Consider the following 13,415-nt stretch of genomic DNA (forward strand, 5'->3'; position numbering starts at 1 on the left):
GTCCTCCTGGCCTAGGGCGTAAACTTGGGACTATTCTCCGTGACGGTTACGCAATCGAGTTGTACACCTGCCACGCTTTATTCAATCAATCGGCGCGCGCGTGGATCTCTCCTCGTACTACATGCGCGCGTGCGTGATTACTGTGTTTCAATGCACCGCTTCGTTTCCTTCGTGGATCCATCAGCAGGTTATTTAAAGAAATTAAAGTACAGCATAAGCTAACTAATCAGTTAATATAGGTTAATTAGCCAACATGTTGGAAAATTTGACATCACCATTACTGTTTTCGGACATTCACGTCACAGAGACCATAACTGACTAAGCAGACTAATAAACCATAGCACCAGATCAACTGCACATTCCAGTACCAGCAAAGTTCCACAGGGCATCAACTTGATGACCAAGCATTCAAGAGAGGAGAGGAAACTCAACCAAGCACACGGAGTCGAAGAAGAAGGCCAACACTGTCATTCAGTGCTCCTTATTATCCTCAAACAAGAACAAATATAATGGTCAGCAAAATAAAAACACTACTTTTTAGAAGATAAGGCTACAGCCTACTAAGAAAATACCAATCCAAGCAATTGCAAGAGAGTGCTACCAGATAACAATAACAGCAGCAACAAAGTTTCTTCAAATCAGCGACTACCCAAAGTGCTTTCACATGTGATGGTCAAGCTTTGATGCTTAACTGATCAAGCAAATGGTCAAATCATTCAGGAAACAGAGATCTACTACATCAACAATCTAATGCTTCCAAACAAAAGTATTCATCAGATTTGCTACCTATCCAAATTAGCAAACGGACCAGGCTAGTCCGTCAGCAAACAGTACACAGATCAAACCCAATTCGATCCTAACAAACAGCAACATTCAGAAACAATCCTACCCAGATCAATGCATGTCCAACCTTTCAGATACGAAATTTTAATCCAACAGCAAGCTAGCATCAGCAAAAGCAACAAAATAATGCCAGGACATCACTAGCATCAAGAAAAAAAAAAGCCAGGATGCAAATAATCAAGCAGAACATTATAGCTATATCAGAACTCTCAGGAACTAAAGGTCCAACACTTGCCCACATCAAATAAATAATCAGTTTCAGGTAGACATTGATGTAGTCAAATAAGTATAATGAGCTTATCTACATCACCAGCAAGGTAGTGACCAAAATCAAACCACATTTCTACGCAAGCATATACACATACACAGTGCAGTCCAAGGAAAACATGGAGTACTTGGGACAGAAACATAGACCTGGAAACGTTGCTGTAGCAGAGATCCCAGTCGAAGAAGGAATGGGCAGCAGGATGTAGTGGACGCCAGCATTAGCAGCTAGGAGACGCGGACATGTCGAAATTACGCCCAATAACCATGACACGTACTTGACGTGCCTGCATAAAGCGAGATACTTAAGAATTAAGAACAGAGATCTAAAAATCGAGAACATAAGCTTGTCAACATTTCATATACAAGCATAGCTAGCTTCTGAACATGAAAAACCCTCCAATGTTTGACAAATAGAGGAAATATTGTTCCCAACTTTTAACATAGAAGCATAACTCATAATCACGCTACATGGTTTACGTGCAAGAAAATAATAAGACGATGATACTGTACGCAACAGTTAAGTATGATAGAATAACGTGAGTCAGAGATATCTCAATCTTTACATAAGAGAATCATGGTGTCCATGAACAAAAAAAAAACAACACAACGGAAACATGGCAAATTCCTTGTCAAATGAATGTACGCCAGCCACAAAATAAATCAATTAGGAGGCTATTTGAACTACTGTCCAAGCAATCTGAACCAAATCGTGCATTACAAATCCATGCATTAAATCTAGAAGAACAAACAAAAGCTCCATACAGTAGAACAATCGTGAACCAATTCCTGCTCAAGATCGACATTTTTTACACTACTAGTGAAGAGTCATGTTTCGGTCCAAGGGTTCGGGGAGAACGAGATGTCTCACCGGTCGTCGGAGGAGCCCGCGAGGAAGGGCCGGGGCGCTGCTCCGGCCCGCTGCCACGGAGGGCGACATGTACCTGATGTAGGGAGACCCCGAGAAGAAGAAGGCGCGCGTCACCACCGTCTCGTCCTGGTGGCCAGCGGCCCATCGGCGGAGTGCAGCAGCCGCCCTCTGCTACGTGAGCGACGCGGTCGGGCAAGCTCGACGGAGCGCCGCGCGTCGTGCTGAGGATGCACGCACGCGCCGGCGAGCAAGCCCGCCGCGGCAAGATTGTTCGTGGGGGGCCCGGCTCCCTCATAGGCAGCGGCGTCGATCTGACGCGGTATGTGAGGACGGGTGGAGCTGGGGACGTAGGGGAGGAGGAGACGGCCTAGAGGAGGAGGGCCGGGGCTGGGGAAGACGGAGGATCGTCGGAGGGGCGAGGAGCGGCAGCGCCGGCCAAGATTAGATTGTTCGGTAGAGAGAGATGACGTCGGGGAGGAAGAGAGAAATGAGGCTTAGGGTTTCTGGTGGGGTTGTTTTGTTCTTTTCTGGGCCTGCGGCCCACATTCCCCTATTCCACGGCCTGTGATTCTATTTTCATTTTATTCTTGTGTGTGCGGTTCCGTTAGTTCTTCCCGCTCATTCCCATAGACCCTATACATCTAAATTTAATGTTAGCATTTGCCAGCTGTAGGCAAATGCTCGTGTAGAACATAGTAGAGCAAAACCTCTTTGTTACGCTCCCATGATCAAGACTAAATTAGAAATAATACCCTATACAGTGGCGGAGCGTGACACAAATAAAAGCATGGGCCAAAATGCTTAAATGCCTATGCACGGAGACATAGGTCATCAGAACTCCAGTAGCCTAGGCCAGCATAAGCAAATTTGACCAAAAACTACCAAATATGTGGGCTTTCTGACATGGAGTTAGTGTTTTGTGTTTTTCAAACTACTAAATACCTGCACAACCCTACGCTATGTACGGACGAAATCCGTGGCTCCCCCACCCTCCCGCCGCCGGAGCGGCTAACGGAGAGCGAGGGACCCGTTGGAGCTTCGACGGTGAGGTGGATCGGCCGGCGATTCACAAATCAACTCTCCCGGTACTGTAGCGGGAGAGGATAAGGTCCGAGGGTACAATATAACTAGTTGATTCCTACGTGTGGAGTGGATCGATGTAGATGCATGCAAGCTCAGATGAGTGGATGGATCAACCCATGTAGTAAGCTATAAGATAAAGTACATAATTATAGTCTACTTACGTGGCATTTTTGCATAAAAGAGTGGATTCTCATGTAAGAGTGAGTTGCATCACTTACTTATAGTCAATTTGTGAAAATGCGAAGTGAACCACATGTTAATAAATAGTATATCGATATAGCTCGGTACCGAGTTAGATGTCACATATTAGACTCCATTTGCATGCATTTGTATATGCCATTTTTGAATTTTTCAAGCAAACAAAGCTATGTGTAGTTTGTCCTACAAAAATCCACAATTGCAGTGGCTCCACAACTATTAAATTTGTTCTAAAATAATTCACTGACTTTACGTTGAGAACTAGCCGATAATTTTGTCCAAATCTCAGGAGAAAGCAAACTAGATTACTAGGTTATTTACGCTAGCTAGCTAACATGGCACGCTCTTAAGCTCAGCTTCATTGACGTTGGTAGGTCTTATCGCTCAGCATATTTCGGCCATATCGAGCTCCATGCATATTTGTGACGCTCCCATTATGTATTACATGGTATTACATGTCTAATTTCCATCCATATTTGCCTCCAGATAAGAAAGGGCTGCTTCGACATGGCCTAATTTGTTGTGTTGTAATGTGATCACACATTAGTTTTTGCAAAAACTCATACCACACTTGCTCTTCGTTACGAAAGAAGGTGTGGATGGTTATAAAATGGCCATTCGAGGATATATGTGTTGGCAAAGGCCTCACGGGGCGTCTCTACATCTCTCCGAAGATGGTCAATGCAAGTGTCTAGCATAAAACATTTTATGTAGATAAAGCCAAAATACGTCGTGCGGGATGATGAATACAAGGACTCGCTAAGGTTCGCCGGCCAGATGGCCTTAGCGGAGATTTCGTGCCGACGTGCCACTCCGCGAGGCGCCGTTGAAGCGGGAAGCTAGTGATCACCGTAGTCAATGTCACTCACGTCATCCATCCTCGAGGTTGTTGCCTCCACAAGAAGCTGCTGCTCCACTAGGCCTTCACCGACACACCCTAGCCGCAATCGAGGCCTCGGGCACCCCTAGCCTACTCCTCTACCTCAATACTCCTACGAATTCTCTCATGACACGTTCCTACACGCATGTCCATAGCTCATTTGATCGGGGACATGCACTCCATTTATGTATGTTAAAGTTAAGTAGATCTAAACTTAAAGTCATGATGGTATCGTTGAGCGCGGAGGTGCGACAAGGGGGGGGGGGGGGCGTCGCTATTCACGATGTCGAGTTGCCACAAGGGAAGTTTGGAGTTGTCGTCCAACTGTGAGGTTGCACTTCTCGCCGAGGTGACAACCCAAACGCTGACACCATCATATAGTGTCCTTCATTAAGTGGGGGGGGGGGGGGGGAGCAGCACCAATCGGTACGGGATGACGCGAGTGATGGCCGTCCGATGGACTTCCGTCGACGTGTGTTCAGCGAGCTTGCTCGATAAACGACGAGGTAACATGGAGGATGGCCAAACACCAACATGCATGACGAGACACAAATTAGATGCCATTGAGCTATACTACACCAACGAAGGTGACAAATTACCACCAGAGAGTCTGAGTGTGTCTCCTTCTTCACCGGCGAGCATGGGATTGGCGACGGACTGCACGCCCCACAAATTAACCCGTCGTAGATCGATTGTTGTCTTCGATGGCTTGGCATGAAGGAGAGCAGAAGGGGTTCTCGTTGGGAAGAGCTAGGAGGACTAGGAGGACTAGGAGGAGATACGTAGGTGTGCATGTACTAAGAGCAAGTACAATAAGTTCTAGTCAGCTGGCTATAAGGATTAAAATAGTATATTATTGCTTAGTTGGATGTGAGAGAGGATGAGAGAGAAGGAGAGTGGGCTCTTATGCAAGAGCCAGCGCTAGCACGTGCTCCTAGACACTTTGTGAGAGTGGAAAGTGGGTCATATATTGATAAAGTACTACATTTTTATAGCTCATTATTGTATATGTTGGCTCTAAGTTGGCTATAAATGACATGACACTTGGCTTATAGCCAGCAGCTGGCTACATTATTGGAATTGCTCTAAGACTACTCACAATGGGAGTATCATAGCTAGTATCATGCAACACATGCATGCAAAAAGCTGATGTGTCACATCAATAAATGAAGAAAGAGATGGTAGTAGTATCATAGGTAGATACTGTATCATAGCACATAAAACTAGAAAAATTAATGTCAAACTAATCTTGTACACACTTTTGCATTGAGATTCTACAAATCACTAAATATAATTGACCTATGATACTACTACATGATACTATGCATTGTGAAGATAGCATCACACACTAGTACCATATGCATGATACTACTATATGATACTCCCCATTGTGACTAGTCTAAGGATGGGCTCATGTAGTAGTAATGTACGTATACATGTAATTGTTAGGTACTCCGATCTGTACTACTCCCAGAATTTATGGACAATAATTAAAGGACAAACTTCTCGAAACAAGGCAAATCGTGAAAAGCATGTCAAAAGTGAAGATATGATCCGTATGACTCCTCTCCAACCAGTCAAAAGACAGGAACCACCAACCGCACGCGTCTGCACAATAAATTTGGGCGGCAGTGAGTAAATTTAGACACTTGCACTCCCAAAATTTGCGAGAGAGAGAATTAAAATAGAACCTCCCAAATCAGCGAAAAGAAAAGAGAACATAACGCACGGCTCACCAAACACCCTCGCTCTCGAGTCTCGACTCCCTAGAATACATGTTCATAGCCCGTTTGATGGAATAATTTGGGAACATGATCTCGATTTATGTATGTTAAAGTTAAGTAGATCTAAACCAAGAGTCATGATGATGCCTTTGAGCACGGAGGTGCGACAAGGGGGCGTCTCTATTCACGGCATCGAGTTGCCATGAGGGAACTTGGCGCCGTCGTCCAACGATAATGGCGGACGCACAAAAATACCTCAGGGTGGGCACACACCTCTAATTTCTATTTTTACCGCTCATGTGTTGCTCAAATGACTAAATATAAAACATTTTCTAAAAATTCAGGATCGGCCACGGTCTACCGTCCAGCCTTATGCGTGCGCCCTGTCCAACGGTGAGGTTGCACTTCTCCTCCAGGTGTCAAGCGAAATGTTGACACCATCACCCTAATAGAGTGTCCTTCATTAAATGTCAGGGAAGCGATGCCTGTCGGTGCAGGATGACGTGAGTGATGTCCGTCTGATGGACTTCCGTCGACGTGTGTTCACCGAGCGAGCTCGATAAAACCTCGCCTTTGATGTTGACAATTGAGTTTACTTTTGCATACATCTGCCTCGCATATTGTGGCATCACATTTATGGCCGCACCGCGTCCACTACAATGAGGCCGTCGACATGGGGCATACGGCACATGCTCTTTTTTCGTGAAAACTCATACCACACGTGTTCTTCGTTATCAAAGGGGTGGATGGTTATACAACGGCTTTATCTACATAAAATGTTTTTGTTAGACACTTGCACTAACCATCATTGGAGAGATGTAGAGACGCCACATGAGGCCTTTGCCAACACATATCTTTTCGAATGACCTAGGGATCGAGGGGCAAAGCATAGAGAGTCTAAAGTAAGTAAACATATCAAGACACATGAAGGGGGAAGCTAAGCACCCAAAATACGTCGCGCGGGATGACGGAGACAAGGAATTGTTAGGGTTCGCCGACCAGATGGCCTCAACAGAGATTTCGTGTCAATGTGCCACTCCGCGGTGCGTCGTTGAAGCGGGAAGCCAGTGACCACATTAGTCAATGTCAGTTGTCTTGCCCATCCTCAAGGTTGTTGCCTCCGTGAGAAGAAGCCGCTCCACCATGCCTTCACCGACACACCCTAGCTACAAACGTGGCCTCGAGCGCCCCCTGGCCTAGTCCTCTACCTCGATACTCCTAGGAATTCTCTCTCGACACTCATTCCTACACACATGTTCATAGCCCGTTTGATGGAATAATTTTGGGAACATGAGCTCGATTTTTGTATATTAAAGTTAAGTAGATCTAAACCAAGAGTCATGATGATGTCGTTGAGCGCGGAGGTGCCACGAGGGAACTTGGCGCCGTCGTCCAACGGTGAGGTTGCACCTCTCGTCCAGGTGTCAAGCGAAATGTTGACACCATCATATAGTGTCCTTCATTAAATGTCGGGGAAGCGATGCCTGTCGGTGCAGGATGACGCGAGTGATGTTCGTCCGATGTACTTCTGTCGACGTGTGTTCTGCGTGCGAGCTCGATAAACGACTAGGTAGCATGGACGATGGCCCAACACCGACATGCATGATGAGACGTGACTCAGACGCCGTTGAGCTATACTACACCGACGAGGGCGACAAATGACCCACTCGAGAATCTGCACGCGTCTCCCTCTTCACCGGCGAGCATGGCATTGGCGACGGACTGCATGCCCGCAAATTAACCCGTCGTAGATCGACCGTTGTCTTCGATGGCTTGGCATGAAGGAGAGCAAAAGGGGTTCTCGTTGTGAAGAGCTAGAAGATACGAAGGTGTGCATGTACTATGGATGGACTCATGTAGTCATGTACGTACATGAGATGATAATTAGTAGTAGATGCTAGCATAGCCTTTCATTTTGTACTAGGTGTCTAGGTCTGTTGCACAATAATTAAATTTGGATACACTGGTATCGAGAAGGCCTCCCAGAATTTCTGGAGAATAATTAAAACACAACCTTCTCGAAACAAGGCAAATCTGGAGAGCGTGTCAAAAGTGAAGATAGATCGATATGGACTCCTCTCCAACCAGGTAAAAGACAGGGAACCACTAACCGCACGCGTCGGCACATTAAATTTAGACGGCGGTGAGTAAATTTAAACATTTCTATTAAAAAAGCATCCCAAAATTTGCGAAAGAGAATTAAAACAGAATCTCTTGGAAAGAAGGCAAATCGCCAAGAAACACAACGCACGGCTCACCAAACGCACGACTCCCTCCTCCATCCCCATTCTCTCTGCCTCCTCCAGCCTCCCCACCCACCGCCGGAATTCCCCCACCGCCGCTCCTCCAGCTTCCCCACCCGCGGCCAGGACACACACGGCGCCAAGGACCCGTGGCGGCCTTGCTCGCCGGTTCTCCGTCAAGCTCGCTAAATGCGTCGCGCGCTAGGCACCGGCCAGGACGCGATGGCGCCTCTCCTGGCCCTTTCCCCCGGTCGATTTCTCGTCGTGACCGGTTGACGAGCCCATGGACGCGCCCTTCCCGTCGCATCTGTGCGGATGCGGCCGTCCAGCGGCGCCCTCGGTCAGGATGAAGCCGTCGTGCTGCAGTTCGTCACCCATCTCCAAGGTCCAGCCGAGCTGTCGTTTCCGCGCCTTGCCACGGGACGTCGACGTCCAGGTAAACCAAAGACTAAAGCAAATCATCATCTTCTTCTCCTAATTCAGTTTGCCTGAAAATTTGTTTCTTGGCATGGCAGCAGGAGCGGGAGCGACACTGCCTCAGTCCAGTACGACCGCCAACAGGAAAGGGGGAGGGGAGATGAAGAAGGAGAGGGTGGCACCGCTATCATGGCCGCCAAGGCATGATGAGCTCCGGCATGGAAGGCCATTTTTTCCCTTTGGCGTGCTGTTGGTGCTGTTTAGTTTTGCACTTTTGCTTTGTTTGTCACACTATGCCTCTGATGTAATTAGAAAGATGCGTGTCTGTTTGGTGTTTCGTAATTAATCCTAGTGGTGTGATTCATGGAAATAGATGCGTGAAGAAGATAGCCAAATGAGTATTTGTAATTAATTCCAGTTCATAGTTCAGCTACTAGGAATGCATGTCTTGTGATAATGTAGTACATCTACTAGGACTTTAACTTGATGCAACAAATTTAACTTAAGAATATATCAGATGCAAACTATCCGAATTATAAATGAGATAGAGTTTCCATGTTATGATTCGGATCATGGTATATTAATATTGGATTTTTTGTTAGTGAACTGCTGTTATGTGCACCTAATTAGTTCAATAAATTGAAGTGTTTAATAGTACTAGTTTCCTGGCCGTTTTATCTAATTAGTTAGCTGAAACCTTAGGTTGGTGAAACAAGATTAAAGTTTGTTTTTTTTGTAGGTGGACAATGTTCCTGGCCTCATCTTTGACTACCTCGACGACGACAGTTACATTCCGACTCGGATGCAAATCTCTTGTGAGCTCCTCGGTTCATCCATCTGTTCTCTGGCTCCCTTTGTTCTCTATGATGCCATTGTGGCGGTAATATGTCCCGGCCGTCGAGCTGATGGCCTACATGTTTCCGCACACTGAACATTTTTAACTGTTTGGAGGGTTAGTGTCTAGAAAGTCTTCGTTTTTTACAATGCAGTGGGCTTGTCAGCGATTGGCAGAATCTATCAATTTCTGGCTATTGGATTCTGTTCATGTAACCATATTGTTTTTTCTTAGTTCAGTTTTCATGGTTGCCTCATTAAGGTTGCTTAAGTCCTATGGACTGAATTGTTGCCCCGTTGTTTGATGGCCTAGTTGCATTGGTTAGGATTTAGACTAGTTTTGGTGAATCCAGCGTGTAACTTATTTGAGCATTGAGTAGTAGTTCCCTTTGATGTTTTACAACTTAATATTCATGTTGCTTTTTAGCACTGTGCTGACAAAAATAATTCTATCATGCCCTTAAACTTGGTGTAAACTCTCGTCTTCCCCATTTTCTTAAGATTGATGTTGAATCTCTTAATGTTTAATTTATGTTCGTCATCTTCTCATGTATGTTATAATTTTCTAAAATAATTTAAGCAGAAAGCTGAACTATTGATTATATGATTCACAGGGCAGTTTTAAATCACCATGTTGGGAGAGATCTCCATGTGGTTGCTGTTGAGTTTTGAGAGCTTACCTGGTAGAGGAGTTGTATCTACTTTTGAGCAGCATAAAGGTACGTGTTAGTTCGACGCTCTATATTTGAGTCGGCAAAGTTATATGGAAATTGTTAGATATAATAAGGAATTATTTTATGTTGTGAGCTTGAGTTTTGGGGTCGGCTAGACTTCCTCTAAGAGGACCTGGATCTTTGTAACTTGACATCACATCTATTTATATTATAGTTGCTCTAAGAGTTGCCTATAGACAGTAATTAGAATTTTGCCAGACTGCTGTTGTGCCACGTCTCCCAATGGTTGTATTGTTTCGATGGATGACAGATGCAGGCAACAAACTGTCGCTGTGAAATAAAGTGTTTAGCTACTTTGTCTTGTTAATTCTGCATCATTTTGTTCTTATAGTGATATTCCCTTATTAGTTTAATCTTCTGATGTTTTTTCCTCCATGCTTCTGTTGACTTAGACTTGGCAGCCTGCCTGGGAATGAGCTGACTGCTACTGTCATTATCATGCTACGTCCTAGATGGAAGTTCAAGTCTCTGTATGGTAGAGTTCCTTGTGCAATACACTTCATCGCCTTCTATGGCATTTTAGGTGAGTTTATGGTTCTCCCTTGCCATCTGTGCATGCTCTGCGATCTGCCGGTTAAGATTTAGTGTTGGTGTTATGATTCCTAAGATTTGGTTATGGTACTTTGTACAACACCACTTGAGTTTATTATTCTGCGGTGTATCTGATAGTAGTTGTGTTTATGGGCGAAATATAGGCGGGGTGATGAAAAGGGCATATGACCTCTCCTGTTTTGCTAATCGGTTATATGATATATCCTCATAATAGAGTTACCCAAACGAAACACTCCAGCTTCATAAGGTCCAGGACCTGGGAGCCAGCATTTTTTTCTTAACCTGGGACCTCTCTGGAATACATTTAGCATTTTGGAATCTTTACTAACAGGAATTTTTATGTAGTACAAACCATGTTTGTGCTATATGAGTGTTCTGAGCATAAATTCTTTTTTGGAGCTTAGCTAGTGTTGTTTTCCAAGAGCTTTTTCTGGTATATTGAAATTACGATATGGAAGTTGCTAGCGGATGATTGAATTCATTTGTTGTGTTCATGTGAAATGATCTTGTTGGTGAGATGTTGTCCACTTTCCGAAGTTGTGTTGTCCGATGAATAAATCACTTATCCTCTGCGTTTTGTTGTAGGTTGGAATTTCTTGCCGGTGGCGAGATGGATAAGGGACGTCCGGATCCGTTTTCTTTGTTGGTTGGATGGCATCCTAGCTAATCGCAGTGGTGAAGATGAAGTCAGGTGAGACAAGATGACTTCCTCCACCCAGAACGTCTCCAGCGGCAAGAATGGCTACGGCTCGTAGTAAGGTGCCTCATGGTGCCTTCTTTTGTTGGCTGATTGATGATTGTGTTGTTGCTCATCTCGGAAAATGGATTTATGCCCCTAAATTGATTGTTGCCTGACATGGAAATTGTTTCATCAGTTACATCTTCTAGTAATAAGAGAAACATGGTTCTAGTTCTAGCTATAGAACATGCCGAGAAAAGAGTTATGCTACACTTGATCGTAGCATACTGTTGTAGCTTGATTTTGTTGCAATTGTAGGGTCATTAGTACTATATTGGTAAGATGCAGGATAGCTTTAGATTAGCTTGCCTATTTCTATGAATTTGACTTCAACTAGATTTATAGTTCAGGTTTAAACAACAATGTTAATGCACTATACATTGATGGTGATATCAGCATGCACATTGAGTTATTGTTTGGGCACGTTAGCATGTACTTGTTTGTCGATTGGATCATGTTTCTATTGGTTTCGCTGGCTGGCCTGTCAATTTTCTTATGGAATATGCATGGTATCTCTCTCTGCCTATGGAGCTTGACTGAAAATCAACTTTCATTTTTGTTGAACTTTATATACATGTGTTAGTGCAAATGCTCTTAAGGTAGGATCATTAGAATTAAATGAGCTTGTCTTGGAATTGATAGCTTCATGTTTTAGTTAGCTCCATGTTAGCAAATGTACCTAGTGTACCAGATCAACTTGAATACAATTTGATGTCATGATTTTGATCTTATTTCTTGGACTGCGAATAACCGATGAATTTTAGTTAGAACTGCATGGCTGGATACAACAGATGTGTTGTTGCTTATGGGAAGGTAGTATGAATGTTTTTGTTTTATTTGTTGGCCATGAAAAACTGAATGCATGCCTTTTAGTTATATAGTTTCTTGTGATGATTCAGTTGCCAAGTAGCTCTATTTCTATTGTTTTCCGAACTAGAATTTCTCTTTTGCGCATCTAGAGTGGACTGAAATGTGGTAACTTTACTTTGGCAGATCCTTGGATGGAGGTGACCAAGGAGACCTGTGACAAAGCAAATGGCATGGCGATTCGGTCCGGGCAGTTCCGCCTTAAGCAGTGCTATTGCCATTGGGCTCGCTGGCTGCGTGGTGGTAGGATCGGATGGCCCTTGACCTCTGGACTCCGCCACTCGGTAGTGGCCACCGCCATGTCGCTGAACTGGGCGTGGACCGGCTGTAGCTGCATGAGGAATGTGACAGCCTGGACATGCGGGGCACCACCCCGGAGCCTGACATGGAGGTTATCAGGTCTGACCCCGAGCTCAGCTTGACTAGAAGGTACGTTAGCTGCTCGCCTCCACAATCACTCTAAGATGGCCCTTTTTCCATTATGGTGTGCTTTACCATGCTCTATCCTCTATCTAGTATTCTAGTCGTAAATTAGCTTGCTCCAGTTGAAAACGAATTAGTTTTTTTCCGATTCTTTGATATAGTATTTGAATGGTTAAGTAAAACTTGACAGCAGAAATGTATTTAATTGCGCCCCTGGTGGCTGCCAGACCATACCATTGATGGTATCAATACTGTAGCCACTTATTTATCCTATAATTTTGAGTAGCATTGGAAATTATGCTCCTGTAGCTTTTGCTTGAATTTGTTTGGTCGCATCTAGTGGACTGAAATATTCCTGGTTGATAAGCCAAAATATTTTGTGGGGAAGTTAGACATGTGCTGATTAACCACTATAAAGCGTTCATGATTTCAAGTTAGGTGCAAGTGTGCACTATCCTCAAAGAGGATGCTACAAAATAACCAATGTTTAGCTAGTTCCTGTTTTATGTAGTAACATTGTGACGCGAATGTCGCAGCAATATCTTCTGTTTAGCATATAAAATATTTATATTTCTCACTGCCTCCCTTTTTGTTCTGCTTTGATTAGTTCATCGCTCAGTTAAGTAGTTGTTTGCTTTTGATGATTTTGTTTGCTCTTGTTATCTCAGCAGGAAAGCTTGCTGCCATTCAGTATGGCATTGGTTGAAATGTGAGGTATTTCAGTGAGGATAGTGTTACAATAG

The 13,415-nt window shown here is 44.3% G+C and overlaps 1 protein-coding gene across 4 annotated transcripts; it reads left to right on the forward strand.

Annotated features, from left to right (window-relative positions):
* Positions 1-8,109: 8,109 nt before the first annotated feature.
* On the forward strand, positions 8,110-13,415 carry LOC127301236 (uncharacterized). Of its 4 annotated transcripts, XM_071820626.1 has the most exons (8): positions 8,110-8,542; positions 8,622-8,776; positions 9,263-9,338; positions 9,972-10,076; positions 10,484-10,614; positions 11,229-11,334; positions 12,376-12,678; positions 13,341-13,415. In XM_071820626.1, exons 1-4 carry the CDS (start codon positions 8,422-8,424, stop codon positions 9,980-9,982), a joined length of 363 nt encoding a protein of 120 aa, XP_071676727.1. In that variant the 5' UTR covers positions 8,110-8,421; the 3' UTR covers positions 9,983-10,076; positions 10,484-10,614; positions 11,229-11,334; positions 12,376-12,678; positions 13,341-13,415. The 4 variants fall into 4 exon arrangements, 1 of the variants encoding a protein (XP_071676727.1); XR_007851934.2 differs by having other exon boundaries at positions 8,622-9,338; positions 11,229-11,402; XR_007851932.2 differs by having other exon boundaries at positions 8,622-9,338; positions 13,344-13,415.

Source organism: Lolium perenne, chromosome 5 (assembly GCF_019359855.2).
Source record: "Lolium perenne isolate Kyuss_39 chromosome 5, Kyuss_2.0, whole genome shotgun sequence".
In the NCBI taxonomy this organism is placed as follows: Eukaryota; Viridiplantae; Streptophyta; class Magnoliopsida; order Poales; family Poaceae; genus Lolium; species Lolium perenne.

What these genes read in the sequence shown, in the direction of transcription:
- LOC127301236 (XM_071820626.1), top strand. Translation starts at nt 8,422, where the DNA reads ATGCGGCCGTCCAGCGGCGCCCTCGGTCAGGATGAAGCCGTCGTGCTG. An exon ending in CACGGGACGTCGACGTCCAG is followed by an intron (nt 8,543 to 8,621) that starts GTAAACCAAAGA and finishes TTGGCATGGCAG; the next exon opens with CAGGAGCGGGAGCGACACTG. An exon ending in TTCCCTTTGGCGTGCTGTTG is followed by an intron (nt 8,777 to 9,262) that starts GTGCTGTTTAGT and finishes TTTTTTTTGTAG; the next exon opens with GTGGACAATGTTCCTGGCCT.